Raw genomic sequence first — 22,526 nt, 5'->3', positions numbered from 1 at the left:
CCCCAGTTGAGACGTCGAATTATGAAAAGACCGTGGTCGACCAATATCGGGTATAGAAAGACAGTGGTCGACCGACGTTGGGTTTGAAATGATTTTATGTTGACGCTAATACTCTTGGTCGAATTTATGTCTGCCCTTATGGTCATGGTCGACTTTAGGTCAACCCTAATGGTCATGGTCGACTTTAGGTCGACCGATATGGTCATCGTCGACTTGAGGTCAACCGACATGGCATTGGTCGACTTTGAGTTTTGACAAATACGTTTTCGCATATAATGTAGTTTCAGGTGTTAATTGTTTTATTTCAGTTTGCAAAAATTTATGACCAAAGACAAAAAATATTTTTCCAAATCTTTTTTGGACCCAACATATTGTCCTTCTGTTTCATATCATTGACATGATTCTAGTGCATTTGATGCTATCTTTGTACATACGGGGTACTCAACACTCAGTCTAAAGTATCCATGAACCCCTAAAAATGCACCGAGCATTTGTTCAAAGAGACCTATGAGCAGACTTAAGGTCGACCGTACTGGACCATTGGTCGACTTATGAAAAGAGTTTCAGATATGAACAGACTATTGGTGGACCAATATTGGATATGAAAAGACCGTTGGATGACTTATGAAAAGATTTTAGGTCGAATATCACAAAGGAAGTCGCACGTGTTTTTAAGGTAGGGGAAATTACCCCCCTTGTCAATTTTATAAGTCTTTCATAAAGTCGACCTCTCAACTGGGGTTGTTCAACCTTCCCTGAAGAAAAGGAATATGATTTAAATCTGGATGCTAATTTTGTACAATTCACTAATTCACTAAGAAAATCAAGATTAAGAGCCAGATTATAGGATCAATTCTTCATTGAGGCGTTCGCTTACATTAGGGAAGTAGGTCAATTCTTTTCAAACCAAAGAACACCATTAAGTTTATCTAAAGATCAGCTAAATGAACTCAAGCTGACAGAGAACTCATATCTTTTCATAATTATTTCTCATAAAATAAAATTTCTAAATACTTACAACAAAATTCTGGATTCCGACTGCATCCTAGTTCGAGATATTTCTATCACAATTTTTAAATTAAGAGCTCAAACTTTACAGCTTTTTAGTATTTGTTGGGTTCATCTTCGAGATAATTGGATCTGACAAGAGCATTTGCTAGAACAATTTTGAGAGATAGCCGAGATTGGTTGATCTGCACATTTGATTTCTAGCCAGACACTTTCTGGATCGTTGCTTCATGGTAAACAAGGATGGCGTTGAAGTTCAATTTTTTTCCCCTTATTTTGAAGCAGAATGTGCATCTCTTTATGGACCTCCGTACTTCACGATTTGATCCATTTAAATTAAACTGCTATTTTTTTAATAAACCTTACAGAGAAAACTACTGTTGAACTTAATATCAAACTTTCCAAATATCCTATCTAGTTTAACTTCTCGAAATCAAAAATCATACTTGTTAATCCGGACTGGAGTCACAGACAAATTTTGTATTTTACTTTGACCAGTACTATAATCGTGTCATATTTTAAAACTTTTGATGGCAAGAACTGAACAAAAATCAAATTGTTACCGTTTTCAGCCTGCAACATTAAAATTGTACAGTCTGCAAATAGGCTTGCCATCAAACAAATTCTCAAAAATGAACCAAAACAGCCTACGATAGGAGCTCAAAACTGGGTCTGCATCGGCTCACCATAACGAAGAAGTGTTCTTTCCAAGCTCATTTATGGAATAATGGCAGCAAAGGCTCATATCAAAGAGAATAGTTTAAATTACAAAAATAATTTAAACAAATCAAGGAGCAATGGCTTTATTTCAAGTAGTCAATATCTTCAGAGTTTTTCGTAGATTGGCATCCAAAGAATCCAAAAAGGAACCAAAAGCATCTTTTTGTGTCCATAGCAGAGCATTGCAACCCATTAGCATAGGCGTTTCGTATGAGGAGATATCAGTCCAGCGCCCGCCAAAACAGAGCCAGCAACCACAGCTCCCTTTTTTATTTTTTTTCGTTTTCAGCCACACACCAAAAACAACGTTTCTTTTACTAAATTAAACTTTTTTTTCAATTTTAAATGAAAAATGAAGCCAAAGTAAAAACAAATTCAAAGTAGAGAGTGCAACCCATAGATAGTGATATCTAAACGGCAGCCCTTTCCCCAAGTATTTTTTTAAAAATACAACTCTTCAATTTTTCTCATACCAATTTGGTTTTAGGAAAAAGTACATTGAATGTAATCAACTAGCGCTGTGTACGAAATTAGGTACACTTGTAGCTACGGCCTTCATCCATATAATTTATATATTTTCTTAACCTAGTCCCATGACATATCAGTACTGAAACGTGGTATTCCAATTGTATAACGTCGGCTCATAACTGTTTGTGCTTCAATTGAGCTAAAACTAAGACATTCATACAATCTTATAGTCAACTAACGTTCATGTTCTTAAGACAACGCCTGTTTTAGCATTGCAATTGTTCATAATGTAATAAAAAGCAAAGAGAAAATTTATGAAGAAGCAAAAAGATGAGCACACCTCATAAAAATCAATCATGTTTTTGTGCGAACAGCGATGAAAAGTATCCAAAGTTTTAAAAAGATGCAATGCAAGATAAGCGTCTGTAAATGATAAAAAGAACATCAGAACAGAGCAATTATTGTTATTTGCAATTAGGTAATTATCTTTTCAGTTTTTCAAAAACAAATGTTTACGTGAGTCGAATTCAATATCTTTTGCGTGATTACTGAACTAAAAATTTTTTATCTTAACATCATCGAAACAACCTCTGAACCACTCGGCGCAATAAAGACTAAAGTAACCATATATCATATCAAATCCAAATAGAAGATCAGTTAGTTGTCTGGATAAATCTGGATTCTCTTAAAATGTTTACAATAGTTTTGGGTTGTTTGTTTTTGTTTGTTTCAGTAATCACCATGTTTGCAATATCAACTGGCAGCCCTGATTCAGAGTCAATGGGAGGAGTGGAAAAGAGTGACTACAAATTTGATGTTACAAACAGTCCAGTCAAAAATGAAAACAACACTCAAAAAGAATGTATTGTAAAAGATCTGTACAGTGGAGAAGACCAACACACTGTTGTCAATGAGTAAGAAAAACCTACTCAGCATTAAAAATTGATCAGACAGAAAACAACAAGTTTATCACAATTAGTCTGTTGTAATAAATTTAGCTGAAAGCATTCTAATATTTTCGAACTGTGGGATGAATATTTGAACAAATAATAGCCATAGAACATACCAGGGACCATATTTCATAACTAAAAATGAGGCAATTAAAATCCAGGCAGATCGCATATCTTGAATTAGCCGTCAATGAACATTTAAAACGAAGCAGACCGAGACACGAGATTTGAAGATGCCTAGACCTGCTAAAATGATTGAACAAGAATGTGTAGGTAAAGATCGCCCATTGAAAAGATGACATAACAAAGGATATAATGATAATAAAATAAAAATAATAATAATAATAATAATAATAATAATAATAATAATAATAATAATAATAATAATAATAATAATTATAATAATAATAATAATAAAAATAATAATAATACTAAGAATAATAATAATAATAACAATAATAATAATGATGATAGTAATAATAATAATAATAATAATAATAATAATAATAATAATAATAATAATAAAAATAATAATAATAATAATAATAATAATAATAATAATAATAAAAAATAATAATAATAATAATAATAATAATAATAATTATAATTATAATAATAAAAATAATAATAATAATAATATTAATAATAACAATAATAATAATAATAATAATAATAATAATAATAATAATAATAATAATAATAATAATAATAATAAAAATAATAATAATAATAATAATAAAAATAATAATAATAATAATAATAATAATAATAATAATAATAATAATAATAATAATAATAATAATAATAATAATAATAATAATTGTGGTGGCGGATCCACCCGGAGAGCCGACAACCAAGTATCGCAACTAATAATATAAACACTGATAAACTATATTACATATATTTATATTCCTGATGGAATGAACTCATATTCCTTTTGTTGCTATGTTAATGTTGAGTTTCACCAATAGGTGATAACCATATTGTAAACTTGAGTGACAGCTTTGTTAAACATTGTTACCACAAGTGCCAACTGGTACTTAGTCTAAATCACGTAGAGCGTGAAAGCTAAACTGCAGTTCTGCCTAAAGCAAAACGAGGAAGAGTTGATAATTCAAGCTTCGAACTTGCTCTTTTGTTATCGTAAGTTATTCTATACGACATGGCGCAGTCAGTAATGGCAAGATCCCCACTTGGAGTTAACTTCTTCTGGGACAGAGGTCACCAACCAGAACTAAACTGGGACAAATGGATATCAACTGTGAAACTAGCGATTATGGTAAAGGACAATACTCAAGTAGAAAAACTACTACAACCCAAACCAGAAATCGAGGACTTAGATTATCCAGCAAAACCACATTATGAACCAGCACAAGCAGATGAAACCACGGCCGAAAGAAGGCAACGTGAACAACGTAATCAAAAAAGAAGAACCGACTGGCAAAACGATTGCAAAGCAATCGAAGATAAAGGATCAATGGTAGATAATATCCCATGGGATGACGCAGACAATAAAGCAAAAAGCTTAATTTACCTATCTCTGAGAGCACAAGCCACAAACATATTCCATCAAAAATTTCCACACACGGACCTACAGAAATGCACCACAGACGCACTAGTTGAACAATTAAAGGAATCATTCACACAAACAAGAAACGAAACATTTGACAGATTTCAGTTTTTCAGATGTCAACAAAAAGAAGGAGAATCACTCGAAGTATTTCACTCGCGAATAAAAAAGCATGCAGCACTATGCAATTGGGAACATCTCGAAGAAAGCATGGTGAAAAGCATATTCATCCAAGGAATGCGAAATCAACAAATCCAAATGGACTTACTATCAGAAGACAGAACACCCAGTGAAACATTAAACTATGCATTAGCAAGAGAACGAGGACAAGCGAACCAACAGAAAATGCACAACTCACAATCACCACACTCATCCACACACAACGACAACCCATGGTTCGAAAAAATACAGTACATTAAGAGACAAAACAGAGTACCGATCCTACCAACCCCACAAACAGGACAAATACAAAATTGCAGGAGATGCGGAAACAAATTCCTCCCTGGCCATTTAAACACGTGTCCCGCGAAAAACGAAGCCTGCAGAATATGCAAAAAGATCGGACATTTCGCAAAACTTTGCAGATCAGAGATGCCACCACGTAACACATTCAGACAACAACAAAGATCAAAATCAATGAGTACAGGACTACAAACCCAAAACAAATAGAACCAACGGGCACAAAGACATCCACAACAAAAAATAAGGAACATCAACGAAGAAACAGAAACGGAAGAACAAACAGAAACAGAAGAAACAATCGACCCAGAATCGACGTCTTATATAAGAGAGATGATGGAGGACTGGCAAAACGTCAACTTCATCAAAACAATCAACTTCATCAAAGTATCAGATGTAAACAAAACAAACAGAGGAGAATTCTGGATAAAGACAAAAACAGACTACCAACAAATATACTGGTTGGCAGATACAGGAAGCCCACGTAGCTTCATGAACATAGACACAGCACAGAGATTACTGGCTAATGGAAAGACAACCATCAAACAGCCGAACAAATCGATTGGAGAATTTCGATGCTTCAATAACAACAAAATCAATATAATCGGCACCATTCAATTGGATATCACATCAGGGTCATCCACCGCCAAAAACTGTACAATACTACTGGTCAACAACAACACCATCAACATCATGGGGAGAGACATCATGGACCAACTCGGCCTACGCCTAACAATGACAACAACAAATAAAGGTGAGAAGAATTTATTCAACATATCAAACACACATCAACGAATAACCAAATGGATATTCAATAAATACCCCCACTTATGTACACGCTTGGGAAGATCAAAAAACCACGTGGCAAAATCAACATTTAAAAAAGAATTCCACCCGACACAACACAAAGGACGAAGAATCCCGTTACACCTAACAGAAAAAGTCGAGAGAGAACTCAAAAAATTAATCGACGAAAAACAGATCCAAAAACTAACATAATGCTCGGATGAACATTTCATAAGTCCAGTGGTCATCACAGTAAAATCAGATCAATCAATCAAAATTGCACTAGACTCAAAGATATTAAACGACGCAATACACAAAAATAAATACCAAATGCAAAACATAGACCACCTAATGGACAAAATAAGTATGAAGATATCAGAATTAAAAACACAAGAAGGAAAATTATATTTCAGCAAAATTGATCTAAAATACGCATACAGCCAGTTACCTCTCCACCCGGAGACACAAAAGCACTGTAACTTCAACATATTAGGAGGCAACGCTACAAGCACATACAAGTTTTTAAATGGATTCTATGGTTTAACAGACCTACCAGCAACCTTCCAAAAAATGATGGACACAACGCTAGACGGACTAGACTCAACAAACGTATTTTTAGATGACATAATAGTTATTACAAAAGGCAGAATAGAAAAACACGAAAAAGAAAATGATAAAACACTAAATAGACTAAATGAAGAAAACCTAGCAATTAGCTTACAGAAATGCGAATTCGGCTTAAACGAGATCACTTGGTTAGGATACAAAATAAACGCCGAAGGAATAAAGCCAACCAAAATAAAAACGGACGCAATTATCCAACTGGATAACCCCAAAACACCCAAACAACTACGATCATTCATGGGTAGCATTCACCACCTAATCAAATTCATACCAAAACTGGCAACACTATCAGCACCAATAAGACCACTACTATCATCATCAACATCAAAAAAAAACTTGAATGGAACGAAAAACATTCAGCCGCATTCAAAAAGATAAAAAAAATCAAAAACATAATAGAACAAAAACACTTCAACATAAACAACGAAACGCGAGTCAAATGCGACGCTAGCAAAGAAGGATTAGGGGCATGCCTAGAACAAAAAGGAAACAATAATTGGCATCCAATCGCATACGCCAGTAGGTTCCTAAACAAAAATGAACAACGATACAGTATAAACGAACTCGAACTATTAGCAGTCGTTTGATCTCTGGAACACTTTAAATACTACTTGTATGGATCACACTTTACCCTTAAAACAGACCATCAAGCACTATTATCCGCACTAAAAAATAATAGAGGAAAAAAAACGTATCAAAGCCGATTAACAAGATGGGTCGACAGATTATTACCATTCCACTTCAAAGTCGAACATATCGCAGGAAAGGACATGGGATTCACGGACTATTTAAGCCGCCATCCTAATTCACCACCAACTGGTGAGAACATGAATGAAAACCACGTCATAAATATAATAACATCGCTAAAATACGCTCTGTTAACGCAACAAAGAAAATTAGCCAATCAGAATGCTCGAAAAATAAGAGCACAAAATGACGTCAAAAACCATTCCAATCGGAACGAACAAAAGCAACACGCTTTTTGCCAAATTAACGCTAACAATCAGTCGCTACTTATTAAGCCTTCTTTATTAACAAACTTTCAAATTAACAATTCAAAACAACACAACCATTATCGTCCAAAACAAATTACACAAAATCTATCTACATCGAAAGTATACATTACAACAAGAAGAAGACCAGATCTGGACACAAACAACATACCCATAACAAAACGACACAGAGCACAAAACAAAAAGAAGATGGACACACCACACAATCCCACAGAAACAAACACAAACACAATAGCAACACAGACAGAGGAAACAAACAACACAGGACTAGGACGCACCCCACTCAATACTAAACAACATTTCAACCCATTCGCAAACACAAACAACGAACAGCTACCAGATTACCTCACTAATTTACATAAAGTCCTAGGAGAGGAATTCATTGCAGAGGCCACCAGAGCAGATCCCCAAAGCCGAAGCCTACTACAGATAGTACAGGACAAAGACTGGACAACACTAAAACATTTCAACCGGTACTGGCATTCATTGAAACGCGACCTAGGGGTGACACCAACGGGATGCATCCTCTACGACGGTAAACTGTTCATACCAACACAGCTACGAAAACCAATTATGAACGCCATACACAGAAAACATCCAGGACAACCGGGATGATGCACCTTGCAAACCTCATTTGGTTCCCGCGAATACACCGGGAAATCGTCACCCTCACTCAAAATTGCCAACCGTGCATAAAGATAGGTAAGAATCTAAAACCACTCATACCCAAAAACAAAATATCAGAACTACCACCATTAGTAGAACCTAATGAAGAAGTCCAATTGGACTTTGCCGGCCCAATAACTGACGAACAATACAAAGAATCGTATATACTAGCATCAGTAGATAGATACTCGAGATACCCCCACGCAAAAGTATACCATAATTGCGACGCGGATACCGCCATCAGTTATCTCAATCAGTACATAAAATTCCACGGGATCCCCAGAAACATAAGGTGCGACCAAGCACAAGCATTTAAGTCACGACAATTCGAAATATTCTGTAAAAACAACAACATAAAATCAATACTAGCTCCAGTGGGAGATCACAGAGCCACGGGAATGATAGAGCGCCTAATACAAACAATTAAAAGACGCCTAACAGCGATAAATAGCGACACCAACTGGTCACAAGTAACACTCGCAGACAAAGTAGCAGAAATAATACAAGAAATCAAACTAATCCCAAACACAACAACAAAAATAGCACCATACACAGCACACTTCGGAAGAAAAGTTAATACACAACTTTCAAACATAAGAACAAAACCATCACAAAACAATATGTGATACAAAAACATAAAAAATTTCTATTTAGACGAAAGGAGAGGCCTCAAACAACCCATGCTGAACGCAGAATCCATCTGGAACATTGAGACCGACTCGGAACCCGAACTCGATATCAGATTTAATGAAGACACCCCAAACGAAGATTCTGCCTCAGACAACTCCACACTCCAGAATGTAAAGAAAAAAGCAGTGAAACGTAAGCACACATCACCTATTAAGATTATACCAGATAAACTAACACTAACTTTCGGGGACAAAACCACCACCATCACCAAAACAAATAAGCAAATAGCACGAAAAACACTAGCACGTAGATCACAAGAACCTCGAGGCACACTTAAACCATTATGGAACATAATACCAGACGGTACAATTACAAACTATTCTCCAACAACAATAACACTAGATACACACAACCGCAAAAACGTTGTAGTAAGAAAAAACGACCTAGCTATAATTAACGAAACAAAAACAAGACTAATGCACTTCGTAGCATGTAAAACTGTACGAGAATACAATAGAAACCAAGAAAAAATAAAAGAATTTTTGTTAACAGAAAAGAAGAACCAAAAGAACCAACTCAGCAAGAAACTAACCGACCACACTCCCGAATCACAATTCCATATGGACCAACCGGGACCAAGCAGGGCAGGAGAGAGCAAACTACAGAAGGACCAACCCGGCCCGAGCGGTTCACAAAGGACCCAACCAGCTAAAGCCCCCAAGCAGCCCAGACGAAAAGGAACGGCCCCAACGAAACGTGCACACAAACCCAACAAAGAATTTGAAATACGCTCAAAAGAGGCAGCTCTCGCACAAACGAAATTGGAAAAAGCGAAACAACGCCAAAAGGACAAAGCAAGATCACCACTTATCCAACTGGACATGAAAAAACTGCAGCGAGACAAATCAGTGCAAATCATCAATCTCGCATCAGACTCATCACAAGACAGCCCACTACAAATCCTTACATCCAACAACCCTAACGCATTCATGTACGCACAACCAAAAAACAAGGACGACAGCCCATCAAAAAGAGAAGCGAAAATAGACAAGATAATAAAGAAAATTACAAATTCACCGAAAAAGGCGACAACAGAACCTGAAGAAGAACAAATCATAACGATTATCCCAGCTTCAACATCCACACCAATTGGAAATAACACAAAAGCACGACAACCCATCGACAACAAACAACCACCACAACATGTTGGTAACAGCATGTGATCGACAAACGAACAACGCAACCAAATGGTTCAAGCATAAGCACACAACAAAACAACATAGACCCTACACCAACACTACAAAAAGACGAAATAAACCCACCAGTCCAACCAAACAAAGAATCAGTAGACCCACCAGAGAAACGCCAAGATACGAACACTGAAAGAGAAAACATCCATACGGAGGAACAAGAGGACGAGTATTCAGGAACAAGTTCCATATCGTCGCTCAACACAGCGGACATAGAAGCCCTAAACAAGATTTTTGATTAAAATCAAAAATCAAACCATCGAGGGAAAGTGTGGTGGCGGATCCACCCGGAGAGCCGACAACCAAGTATCGCAACTAATAATATAAACACTGATAAACTATATTGCATATATTTATATTCCTGATGGAATGAACTCATATTCCTTTTGTTGCTATGTTAATGTTGAGTTTCACCAATAGGTGATAACCATATTGTAAACTTGAGTGACAGCCTTGTTAAACATTGTTACCACAAGTGCCAACTGGTACTTAGTCTAAATCACGTAGAGCGTGAAAGCTAAACTGCAGTTCTGCCTAAAGCAAAACGAGAAAGAGTTGATAATTCAAGCTTCGAACTTGCTCTTTTGTTATCGTAAGTTATTCTATACGACAATAATAATAAGAATAATAATAATAATAATAATAATAATAATAATAAAAATAATAATAATAATAGTAATAATAATAATAATAATAATAATAATAATAATAATAATAATAATTATAATAATAGTAATAATAATAATAATAATAATAATAATAATAATAATAATAATAATAATAATAATAATAATAATAACAATAATAATAATAATAATAATAATAATAATAATAATAATAATAATAATAATAATAATAATAATAATGACAATAATAATAATAATAAAATTAATAAAAATGAATTCAACCAAACATAGTTACAACCAGCTCGGTAGTCTCCAAATTAGTGGAAAATCAAGTATCAATAATTAAAGTTTCTCAAAAACTTTCCATCCTGAAGGGCAACTTTTACATTTGAATCTTTTCACTGCTTCCCCCTCCTAAAAGTTTTTCACTTATCTTCGAAATTGACATGGATTTTGTTGTGTTGAATAGTTAGAAAAACTGTTTAGTTGAGAAAAAGAATTAATGAATCGGGCTAATCTGCTGAAGGAAGGCTATTCTGTTTCCGAAGAGTTTTTCTGCCTTCAATAAAAAACTTTTCACTTGATCTGGTCTTTTGAAAACCAAATATTTTTGAACAGTGGTCCATATGTAACATTATTAAGTTCAACCTGAAATGAGCGTCGTTTTTAGAGTATTTCAGAGCCTTTTCCCTCACAAAAATAATGTTCGCACAAAAACGTTCGCCTCTGTGAAGTTCCTTGTTTCCTTTTTTTTTAATTTGCTCTTATTCTCATTGCGAACCACGATATGTTGTAGATAATTGGCATTGGATAAAAAAACTTTTTTCAGCTGCTTTATTTACTCTCTAAAAATTTTAAAAAAAGCAGAACAAACAATTTTACACTAAACTCAAAGAATTTGCTATTGTTTTTAGCAACTGCATTTCACTACTTTTTGAACCGGTATGCAATTTTTTTTTGTCAGTAAACAATCGAGACCTGTGTTATTCTTTTTCTCAAAACTCATTAAAAACAACCTTTGATTGCCCAAAAACCAGAGCCAAAGTAAATTAGAAAGAAAATGAAAATAAACCAGATCGGCCGAGGGAAAAACCAATAAAATGTAAATCTGCAACTTGGTTACTAAATTGTAAAATGTTTACTTATTTATCAATAATTGCTAGCACACTTTGAGCAAAATTTTTCAATTTAAGCTCTCGTGGCAGCAATAAGAAGTCGCGATATATCAGTCTTTAGTATAGACAAATGCTGGCTTCAAATTTACAGTAAGACTCTTTGTGAGATTTTTTGACAGAATTCTGCCAAACTGCGGATGTTTTCTGGAAAGAAGCTTTCAAATTGTCTCTAAATTGGGGGTGGAGTTTTTTTTATCTTTTCTCTGAATAATTTGTTTAATTGAGGCCGAAGTGAGCAGTAATTTTGTAAGAAACGCTTTTATTTTCTTTTGATCGAATTCTTTTGATTTTTTCTCTCGTTGACGAAGTTGCAACCTCATTTTTTAGAGTCAGTCATCATCTAATCCACTATGCCATTGATTCCTGAAGTTCTTCCTATTTATTTCGATATTTTAACAAACATTTTTGTTAGTATTGGGCTTAAAATTGCTGAAATGCACTGAAATTAAGCAAGAATTATGCTTAGAACAAAGGGTGTTTCTCACATAATTTTAACTCTTTTCAGGTAATTGCCTACAAATAACCGTCCAACTAGTTTCAAAACCCCAAAGATCAAATTAAATTTAGAAATCTTACAAAAACACTTCTAACTGTTGCGCTTCCGATTTTGATAGTACAAAGCTGTATAAAGTTCCGTCACATTAATTGAATGTGAATACTGCGATGAAACGTCAGAAAGTAACTCGGTCAATTTCAGAGTGCACCTAATTTTCAGTGTCCTGTTTTTAAGATTGAAGCAATCGGAATAATTTTACCTCTGCGCAAGTAAGCTGTATGTGATGTTGTCCAATTCATGCGCGAGCAACAAAAACTGTTTCCTAATCCATTATATAAGCTGATCATCAAATTTTTTCACCCAATTTATATGGATTCGTGTTTTTTCGGGCTACTTCTCAACCGACCTAGTAATCATAACGATGAAAAATGGGTTCGCAAATTGATAAAAAAAAACAAATATATTTTTTTGACCGAACACGCCAAATAGCAGGAAACTCACCAAGTTTGTCCAGATGGACTAGAAATTTGGTTTGCTATGTTTAGCTATGATGTGTTCTACCCAGACAAGACTTGTTCGAATGAATACCTTCGCTTGGATGCAACAGACAACTCCATCTACAAGTACATTGTGTTTCGCCATGCGGACAATTACGATGGATGGCAAAACACCACGGTCAGTCAGTCTCAATCGAACCTAATGGGTTGGATATAGTGCGCTAGAAGTTGTATATCATCAGACTCAAGTAGGCTCATTCCACCCTCCAGGCCCTGTAATTTCGAGCGCACAAAGGTCAGGTGTGCGCTCGAAATGGTCTGGACCCGGACGATTTCGAGCGCACACCTCAGCCTGGGTAGTTTCCACTCTCGCAATACTGGGTACTGTTTTTGAAAGAAAAAATTACTGCGACTGCTTTTAAGAGTGTTAGGGGGTATAAGCAGAGGTAACTTCTGTGAAATTGGACCAGTACTGGATTCGAGCCAGCATATTTTAGCTGCAAGCCTACCCAGGTTGAAGTCCCAGACGGAAAGTCGATATCTCCAAACCAATTGGAGTGTGCTACCCATTCATATCAACTGGTCTTAAGCTCTCGAGCTTGAACGTCTCTTTTAACCCAATGGCTTGCTCCTTTTTGCTCCTCGAACATGTTTTCAAATGTGCGCTGAACAAGTAGAGCTTTTGTCAAGTGATGTCAAACTTACCTTATGCACAATTTACATAAGGCTGTTCTATTTTAACTTTCCATCACAAAGCATGAACAAATTGCTTCTCAGTTATCATCGCAAGCAATAAATGTCAATAATCACAAGTTAATAACCGACTGAGGTAACTTGCATTTCAGTGTCCGTTGACTTCAGTGAAAAAATACCATAAATCCACCTCAAAACAAGAAAAGATACAATTTGCTATTTTCGTTATAATTGCCTAACCGCAAAATAGGCACAAGTGAACAGGTAGAATGTTTTAGTTCTGTCTTTCGCGTCAACAAAATTGATTGCTTTCGCAAGACAAAGGCGCGGGTTTCAAATTGCCAGATCCTACATTTTCAGAGTTTCCCTTTTCATTTTTGATTTTCCAGATTTCTACATTGTTAAGGCGAAGAGTTGGTTTTTGAAGCAGAGTTAGGTGACTCCTGGAAATTCAGTAGGCAATTCTGGTCTGTATCTCAAGTCAGGTTTTCTCAGGTGATTGCATCAGAGTCAAGTAACAAACACATCACAAGGAAACTCAAATCTTCAACAGCCTCAAAGGAAACTTCAAAACAGCTTCAGAAAACTAATTGTGAGCTAAACAGATGGGAATGGAGAGAAAGTTTTCAAGTGGATTATCCACAATTAACTTCCTTTTAAAATTATCGGCCTCAAAAATGCAAACTCTTATAGCCTGGTTTACAAATCCGTATCTTTTATGAAGCAAAATTAGCTGAAGATTAGGGAGAAAATAAAATTTTCTACTGCTAATTTCTATCAATTTGTCCTTCTAGTTAGAGTTCATTTTATCAATCTAACACCTTCAATACCCCTCTAGCACTCACCTGGATCTGAGAGAAGGCATTGGTCACATGTTTTGTTAGTGACAATAGGGAACTCATGTCAGTTATTGTCTATTTGTGTTTAGATCAAACTGAGAATCAACAACAAAGTGGAGGGCACTTACTCTGTGCCTTATTGGATTGAGAAATACTCTACTCGAAAACACAAATTTCAGCTCACAGCACAACTTCTGTCAGTGAGAATAGTTAGTTGTCTCTTATGTACAAAAAATTGTACATTTTCATCTTCTATTTCTGTGCCCCCCACCCCTCCAGCTGAGTCCATCCACGTTTGAGCCCCCCAGTAGCAAGTAAATACTGTCTCAAGAGAGGGGGGGGGGGGGTTATCCTACGATAATTAAACATGGGATAATAGGGGGTTATCCTAGACGGAAAGGGATTAACTTTCATTCTTTACCAGATGCGACTATTTCCAAGGCGGCAAACTTGTTTTCGGTCAAACAGCCAACTTTGTTCTAAATTTCGTTCCGATAAGATCTGCAAGTGAACAATTTATTGAAACGTCTTTTAGCACTCATAAACACAATATTTACACGGTTAGGAATTCAAAAGGCGCAATTTACGTAGTTAAGTACAATAAGTTTATTGTCTGCGTGCAACTTTAAATGCTCGTTCTTCTTCATAATCGCTACTACTACTTTCACTGCACTCATTAGCTTCATAATTAATGAATGGGTTAGGGGAGGAAGAGCTGGAGCTGGTGGTAGCATCGAAATCTACGATATCATCGCTATCAATATCGTCCTCGTTAATAATACTTGTCATTGCAAATCCCGGGTCAGGTGTTTCCCATTCTTCCGGGCTTTCACTTATTGTTGTATCCGGTACAATAAAACTATTATTATGGTCCCAGTTTGGACTCGAATCTAGAAGAAGGTGAGCATAATTTTCTACATTTTCGTAGTCCCACTCTACTTCATCGCTATCCCAAGAAAAAACTTCGACTCGGCAATGATCAATTTTATAGTGGCCAAATGGTAGTGTTTTAATTCCCTCGTTCAAAATGTGGCGTTTATTATCAAAAGCAGAGAGACATATTTTATTCGTTGAAACCGTTTGTAGAACATGCTTTTCCGAAACAATCCTTGTGTTTTCAGTGCGCAGTGAACTACCAGTCACAAGTGTATTATTGTAGTCTGCATGTCGAAGCAAATTTTGGGCTGCTCTTGTTATTCCTTTGGCGGAAATTTTGCGGTTACCTATGAACAGAAAAAAGCGTCAAATTAGGACAATCATACAAGGTTAGTTGGTACTTTGTTAGTTTTTTCTTGAATCATTAAACGTAAAATACTCACTCGTGGAAGTAATGCTGTACAGCTTTGGCTTGAGGCATATAAACTCTTTTATATAATCCCCAGCAAATTCGTCTTTGAATTTTAAGACGACGCGCTTATTTTCTTCGCTGTACAGTTCGTGATCTTCTGGGTAATTTGAGAAGTCGAATTGATCAAGAACATTGCTCTCCTTCAGTTCACGGTAGAGATCTTCACAATTGATCCGGTAAAGCAAGCTATCAGTATCACTATGAAGTAATCGACAGTCAAATGAAGATCGCATTGTTCCATAGTGAAACTGATACATGTAGTATTTCGCTAGATCAAGTATTGTGGCCCCTACTATAGTTGGTGTATCCCAATAAATCTTTCTTGGGCGGGAGGAAAGAGCTGCCATGTTCTAGCCAAACACTTTGAATGTATCAAACTCAAACTTGCTTCTATAGTAAGCGTTCGTCTTGCGTCTCTCGTAAGCTCGATTTTCATCCGTCGACGTTTCGATTCGCAGTTTTTCCCATAAACGGCGTTGTTCATTAGTTTATAGAAAATCTCCTCAAATTTATTCGAAGCCGCCTGTCTCTTCTCACTGTTCAGTGTTATATAGGGTGTTAACCAATTGTTTTGAGTAAACTGTAGCACACGATGCATTTTCCTCACGACTAATCCCAAGTTAACATACAGTTTAAACAATTTGTAATGCAGCACATAATGTTCTTTGTCGAAGGAAGTCTGCAACAGTTTTGGAACTTTTGAGGGGGGTAAGTTATGACTCTCTCGCAAATTCACTTGGTAGGCACTGAGCCAGTCATCCTCAACAAAATTTTTCGATGGTGCGAGGGGGAATTCCTGATGGTAATCGTGTAGACTTGCTGGATAATGCAAGTCGACTTCCATGAAGTAACCGACAGGGTTATCATCAAGACAGTTTAGTATCTCAGCCAGTGTAATATCAGAGTTCAGCGTAAAATCTGACAGAGGGAGTTTTTCATTTTGCATGACGCCACCGTATAGGTTATTGGCGTCCACGCAGAAGCCAAATGTTGAGGGTTGTGAAGAGTCGTAATCTGGTAAATATTTATTATTTGCTGTAAACTTTCTCATCTCGTAGACTGAACATACTCCCCCACGTACTGCTCCTTCTATCATATCGAGGTGCTCGCATTCTGTAAGCAATTCGACCTCCGCCTTACATATTTTCAAGGATGCTTCCTTAGCCATATTTGGCAGTGTGTAAAAGTGCATGCAATCGAGTTTGTAGGTGGACAAAACTGAGCTCTCTGTGGAATTCACAAGCGCACGCGAGAAGAGCGCAATCGGTTTTCAGGTATGCATCGTGGTAGTCTTGTAGAGTTTGGCAATTCAGAGTGCTCCACATCGTCTTGGCGTGGTTCAAGTTTTCTTGAGTTATTGTTATCGTTTCCTTCTAAAGTGTTACGCCATTCATTAAGAGGCGGTAAGGATTTTTCGTTGAACTTTTCTCGACCGCTAACATATGAATAGAGGTAATATCCTTTTTGCTGCAGGAGCTTCAATTCTGTTGAGGATAGGTTAGGAAAGACAGAAGCAAATATTCCAAAACGATCTCTTGGTAAAATGTCAACCAAATTTTCGAGAGACGAATTCATCATTTTGATTGAATCAATGAACCTCAGATTTTCATACTTTTTGGTCACTTTTCCATCATCTAGGGTTATGGTCTCCACGAGTACTCCAAAATTCATGGAAATGTATTTTTCATCAGTAGAGGGAATTACACTTACAGTGGTCGTTGGCTCACAAGATCGGAGGGCTAAACAAATGTGATGAAGATCAAAATTTTGTTTGTTATGACCCACCACAGGGGTAAAGTTGACGTTCCTTCGTGCTCGATTGCGTTTTTCATGAGCCCAGCCAAGAAATTGTCCGCTGTAGTGGCAGTGATCCAGATCAATTGATGATTGTTCATCTTTATCGTCAAAGGCTTCGTTACATATCCAACATTCGCCAGCTGCACTTTTCGGATACTGGCTACGGTCACCTCTGAAGAAAGGAAAAGCTCGTTTGCGCTTGTATATATCCTTGGCTAGTGTGTGTAACATGTTTACAAATTTAGTAATGCAATCTTCAGAGCTCTCCACGTGAAAGAAGATGGCTTTTGTTGAGTAGTGATCAATTACCGCAAGTGAAAACAGGGCTCGTGTTTTTCAATAACTCTGGTGTATGAGTTGTTCCCGTGGGGCCTACATCCTGCTACTGGACACAAGAAGGATTCGAAGTCAAAGTAAATGACTAATGGAACAAACCAGGTAGCGGCCAAGTTTTTGAATTTATATAAATTTTTCCCCGGAGCTGGTAATCGAACAACAGCCGGTGCATTTTCACAGCAGGTTTCCATATGTGCGGTAAGCTTTGCAAGGCCTTCTTCACACAACTTCGGAGTTGACAGACTACCGTAACCAAGTATTTCGGAGTTGACAGACTACCGTAACCAAGTTGGTAATCAACACATAATGGTAACAGTCTGCTTCGTATAAAAGCAATAGATCCATTGTGAAGTTTGAGACCAACGTTGATACTCTGAGTGGAAATAAGTCTCTACCATCATAACCAAAAACGTTGATTCGAACTTCATTTAGATTTTCGAACTGATTGTTGTCTTCTAGCCCCATGGGCATATCGAAGTGTCCAGTTGGTTGATGAAGGTTGGTTTGCTTGTAAGTTTCGGGTGAAGTTTTGTCTGTGTTGTAGTTCCTTCCTGGTCGATCTAAGCTAATATTGTTGTGCATATGATATGCAGCAATATAGCAGTAAAGGAAGCAATTTGCGTCCTCATGGTTACGAAAATTAAGTGAACCGCGGCAATTTTGTAATTTTGATGGTAATGCAATGTAAGACGAGCCAGTTATAGTTCGGTAACGGGCAAAGTTCACAATTATTTTGATAACTTTCTCAAGCACCCAACCACTACCATTAGAGGCAAATGTCGTTAGCACTATCATCATCTTCTCGACCATAGTCCAGAAGGTCTCACTGCTAAGTCCCTGACTATACACCGGTGTCATGAGCGAGTTTGCATAAAATTCAATAAGCTCATCTCCCTGATCTTCGTTTTGACTCGGCTTTCGGAGTTGAAGATGAGCACTAAATTGAACTTTTTGTGATCCTTGTGAGAGTTTTTGTTCTATAAGCGAATCGATTTGTGGTTTATGCTGGAGCATGAACTGAGCAAGGTCTGTGTTGGCTTGGGTTGGTGATGGCGGCAGATGGTAGCTCTGAAGGGTACCATTAAAGGCAGTTTCGGCCGGCGCCTGAGTTGGTTGGAATTGATCGCCAAAGACAGGTAAAGATTGCAAAGAACTCATATGCTGAGCAAATAATCTGGTGTCGTTAAAGCCCATATAGCAGGACCGACAACAATTTGGAAATTTTTGATGACAAGTCCTCATGTGTTGTTCCAGTTCAGAAAGTTTTCTACAAGTGAATGTACAAATACAACAGGTAAAGATTGGTAAACCTACTTCGTCGGGATGGTAGCGATGCTCATGGCGAGATTGTTTTCCTCTGTTTGCAAAAGTTGCCGAACAATATTTGCAATTAAAAACCATAGTTGAAAAATTCAAGATTCAAAAGTTAACAGAGATAATGACGACTTTCGTAAACATGGAACTCAACTTCAAATGGCGAATTTATTTCTATTCCACACGAGGTTCATATAAGACACGCGCAATTCAAACTTTCAAAACTTTCGAATTTGATTGGATAATAAGAGCGCGTCCCCGCTTTAGTCAACTACTATGAACATAGCAAGTTGCGTTGGACGTAAAGTAGCGCTTGACTTTACGTTTCTCACTGAACAACACTGACATGATAAAACTTGTTTGTTATTTTCGAATTATTAGTGCAATATATAAAAAGATTTTTTTAAAACCACGGGTAGTTCCTTTTAGTTATTAGTTATATGTGAGGTAAGAAAGCATATCAGTTGCAATTTTCTTGATTTGCTAACTTTTAGGTTCAGTCAAAGTAAACTTTTATGAATTTTTAATGATCTTTCAATCAAATATTTTAATCTTGTTCTTCATTTTCATAGATAATATGCTCCAATGGCATAAGGGTAGAGGAAACATTTGTGTTTGAACCCGTTAGATGTAATATTGCACTCCAGTAGCCTACATAAAAAGAAAGTTTTGATTTGATTTCCATAGAATTTTTGAATAATATTGCAAAAACATCGCTTTTTTGTACACTTTGTTAAATTTCAAGTACAAGGGATGCTTTGGACGGTTATCATGCATAGTTTTATTACTGTCACGGTGTTTGAACAGCTAAAAAAATCTACTAAAAGCAAATAAAATGTTCAATTTTTTTCGCTTAATGCTGCAAAAAAAGCGATTTTTATAGTTTTTTTTACTGTAGATGCCGATGGGTGCGTCTGACGATGTTGGTCATCATAACCAAAAATGCTCCCCGGGCACTAAAACGTAGGAACCGACAAGAAAAAATTCCTCATCTTTATCAGGAAAAAAGTTAGATTTTCTGTTAATCATGTTCAATCAATGTCATCACATGACAGCCAATGACAAGCCCCCTGTTGCAAGCATTTTTCGATGACAGCTGTTATGAGATGATTTTGTCTCCAGCCCCCAAAAAATCGGTTTTTTAGAAAAAACCTGGTGTATCATTATTATTTCGGGTACTTCAATTGCTAATTAATGCCGGATGTTAATGAGACGTTAATGTCCAGATGTTTTGAAAATCGGCGAGGGAGCCGTTTTTCGACCCTGACCCTTATGACCAAAAGTGACAAGCATGTACCACTGAATACAAATCCGTTTTAAAAAATGGGATTTTTTTCGTTAATTACTAATTAGCCTAATTAGTTGCTAATTAGCTGTTAATTAATGGTTAATTATCTCATGAAGGATTGAGTTTATTTTGACGAGCGTTATGAGCTTTTTTTGTAGTACAGTGTCTGATAGTGTCAACCCAATAGTCAGTTTCATCCCAACTATCTGTTTGAGCCAACTTTTTTGGGGTCAAAGGTCACCATGAAAAACAAAAAAAAAATTTCGTTTTTTTCTTCAACTTTTTTAGAAGAAATGTGGTCAAATTTTTTATTCATATCGGTAGCCCACAAAATACAGTTGGTGATGGCGTTCAGGTTTTGAGTTTCCGTTCCGTCGGAAAAAAATTGTTAAGCAAAAAAAACCGGAAAAATCTCATTTTAAAAAAAAATCCTTTCTTTTTTCCTCCTTTTTGCTGAAAAAATGATGTTTTACTAGTTTAACTAACACCTGAAGGTATACCCAACAGGAGCATTGATATTATATCAGCATACGAAGAACGATTTGCTAAATGAGGTTTTTGTTTGATAAGGACTTTATGCATTTTTTGAAGCTTTTGTTCAAACCAAATTTTACATTTCAATAGCTTTCTCAACAAATTTTCTCTCAACCAATCGGAAACTTGTTTGCTTCCTGCTATATATTCGAACACGTTTGAACATGTCCATTTTGGAAATTTTCTCCCAACTTTGTCTAACTAAACGATACTTTTTTGTGAACATGTTTGAACATGTCCATTTTTGTAAAATTCTGATTCTAATGTCTGCTAGCTATGTAAAAAGATTAAAAGACGAGTGACAATTAGCGAGCTATTCAGAAAAGCCAGTAACACAACACACCAAAGTGCAAAGGAAAAACAATTCAATATTAAATAAGCTGTTAGAGGTCAAAAAACTCCATTAGAGAGTCTTCTTGTCTTCGTTTTTTTGGTGCTGCGCACAATACTGGAGTTTCCGAGCAATTGGGTGTCTTGAAATCGGCTGAATTTGTTCGGGGTTGTGGTGTCTGAAAGTTTGAACCAGATAAAATGTTGACATCAAACTGACTTGCAAAATTGTCAGAGATCTTGTTCTTCCTCTGGAAATCCTCAAAGAGTGACGGACTTGGGGTTGGAGTAAAAGTTGGGCTTGGATCCACAGCATGAGTTGTTGGAACACTGACTGAAACACTCGTTGGCTGACTGTCCGGTGAGGATGGTGATGATTTGACACCCCACATATCACCCAAATTTTCGTAGGCTTGATATGTACCGAGTTGATTCTCGAATAAGGGCACACAATCGCAGTCGTATCAGTACAAGATACGTCTCAGTTCCTCCGGCAAAGTTTCTTCAGTCGAATGCATTTGTGGTAGAGTTTTTAGTGGTAAGTGTCCTCCAGAAGTAATGACACTGGATTCAACCGGCTCCGATTTTTCCGGTAGGGCAGCAATAGCGTTAACAAATAGCTTCGGTACCAAACAATGCTGGTAAGTGTACCACAAGTCGTTTTTTCTTTTCTGTTGTATCAGAACGAAAAAATTTTCAAACACGGTTTGGTAAACAAGAGTTCTCTCAAAAGAGATAGCAGACTCCGAAAGAATTTTCACGGACATTGTTTTGAAGTTCAAGTTCGATTCAATAGTTAACTGTTAAGTAAGAGCAAATGAAAGAAATGAACACAAGTACAAAATTCTTTCCCAACATGTGTTTCGCGAGGTTCGCCTTATCTAAGACCAAACAAATGATTGGAGCATAATCACACCTAGTTGCATAATATATTGTATATAACATGTGGTTAGCCACACTGTGGTCCCTTTCCAGAGGAATTTGGGGTCACATCTGTTTTTTATTGGTTTTATGTAAAGTGTGTGTGGTCTCTGCACGATACTATCTAGGGTCACATCTGTTCTAAATCAACTTGTATGTAAAATACATGGGTCCCTACACTATTAATG

General features: G+C 36.5%; 1 protein-coding gene across 1 annotated transcript in view; it reads left to right on the top strand.

The window, feature by feature from the left end:
• Window positions 1-2,929: 2,929 nt before the first annotated feature.
• Window positions 2,930-22,526, top strand: part of LOC142348606 (uncharacterized) — a 31,287-nt gene continuing 11,690 nt past the window's right edge. The window contains exons 1-3 of the mRNA XM_075400006.1: window positions 2,930-3,110; window positions 12,987-13,116; window positions 14,560-14,679. Coding sequence (XP_075256121.1) covers window positions 2,938-3,110; window positions 12,987-13,116; window positions 14,560-14,679 — 423 coding nt within the window. The 5' untranslated portion in view covers window positions 2,930-2,937. The remainder of the gene's footprint in view (window positions 3,111-12,986; window positions 13,117-14,559; window positions 14,680-22,526) is intronic.

Source organism: Convolutriloba macropyga, chromosome 10 (genome assembly GCF_964194025.1).
Source record: "Convolutriloba macropyga chromosome 10, txConMacr16.3, whole genome shotgun sequence".
Classification (NCBI taxonomy): Eukaryota; Metazoa; Xenacoelomorpha; order Acoela; family Convolutidae; genus Convolutriloba; species Convolutriloba macropyga.
Note: the sequence above shows the minus strand (reverse complement) of the source record. Positions and strands in the feature narration are given on the sequence as shown.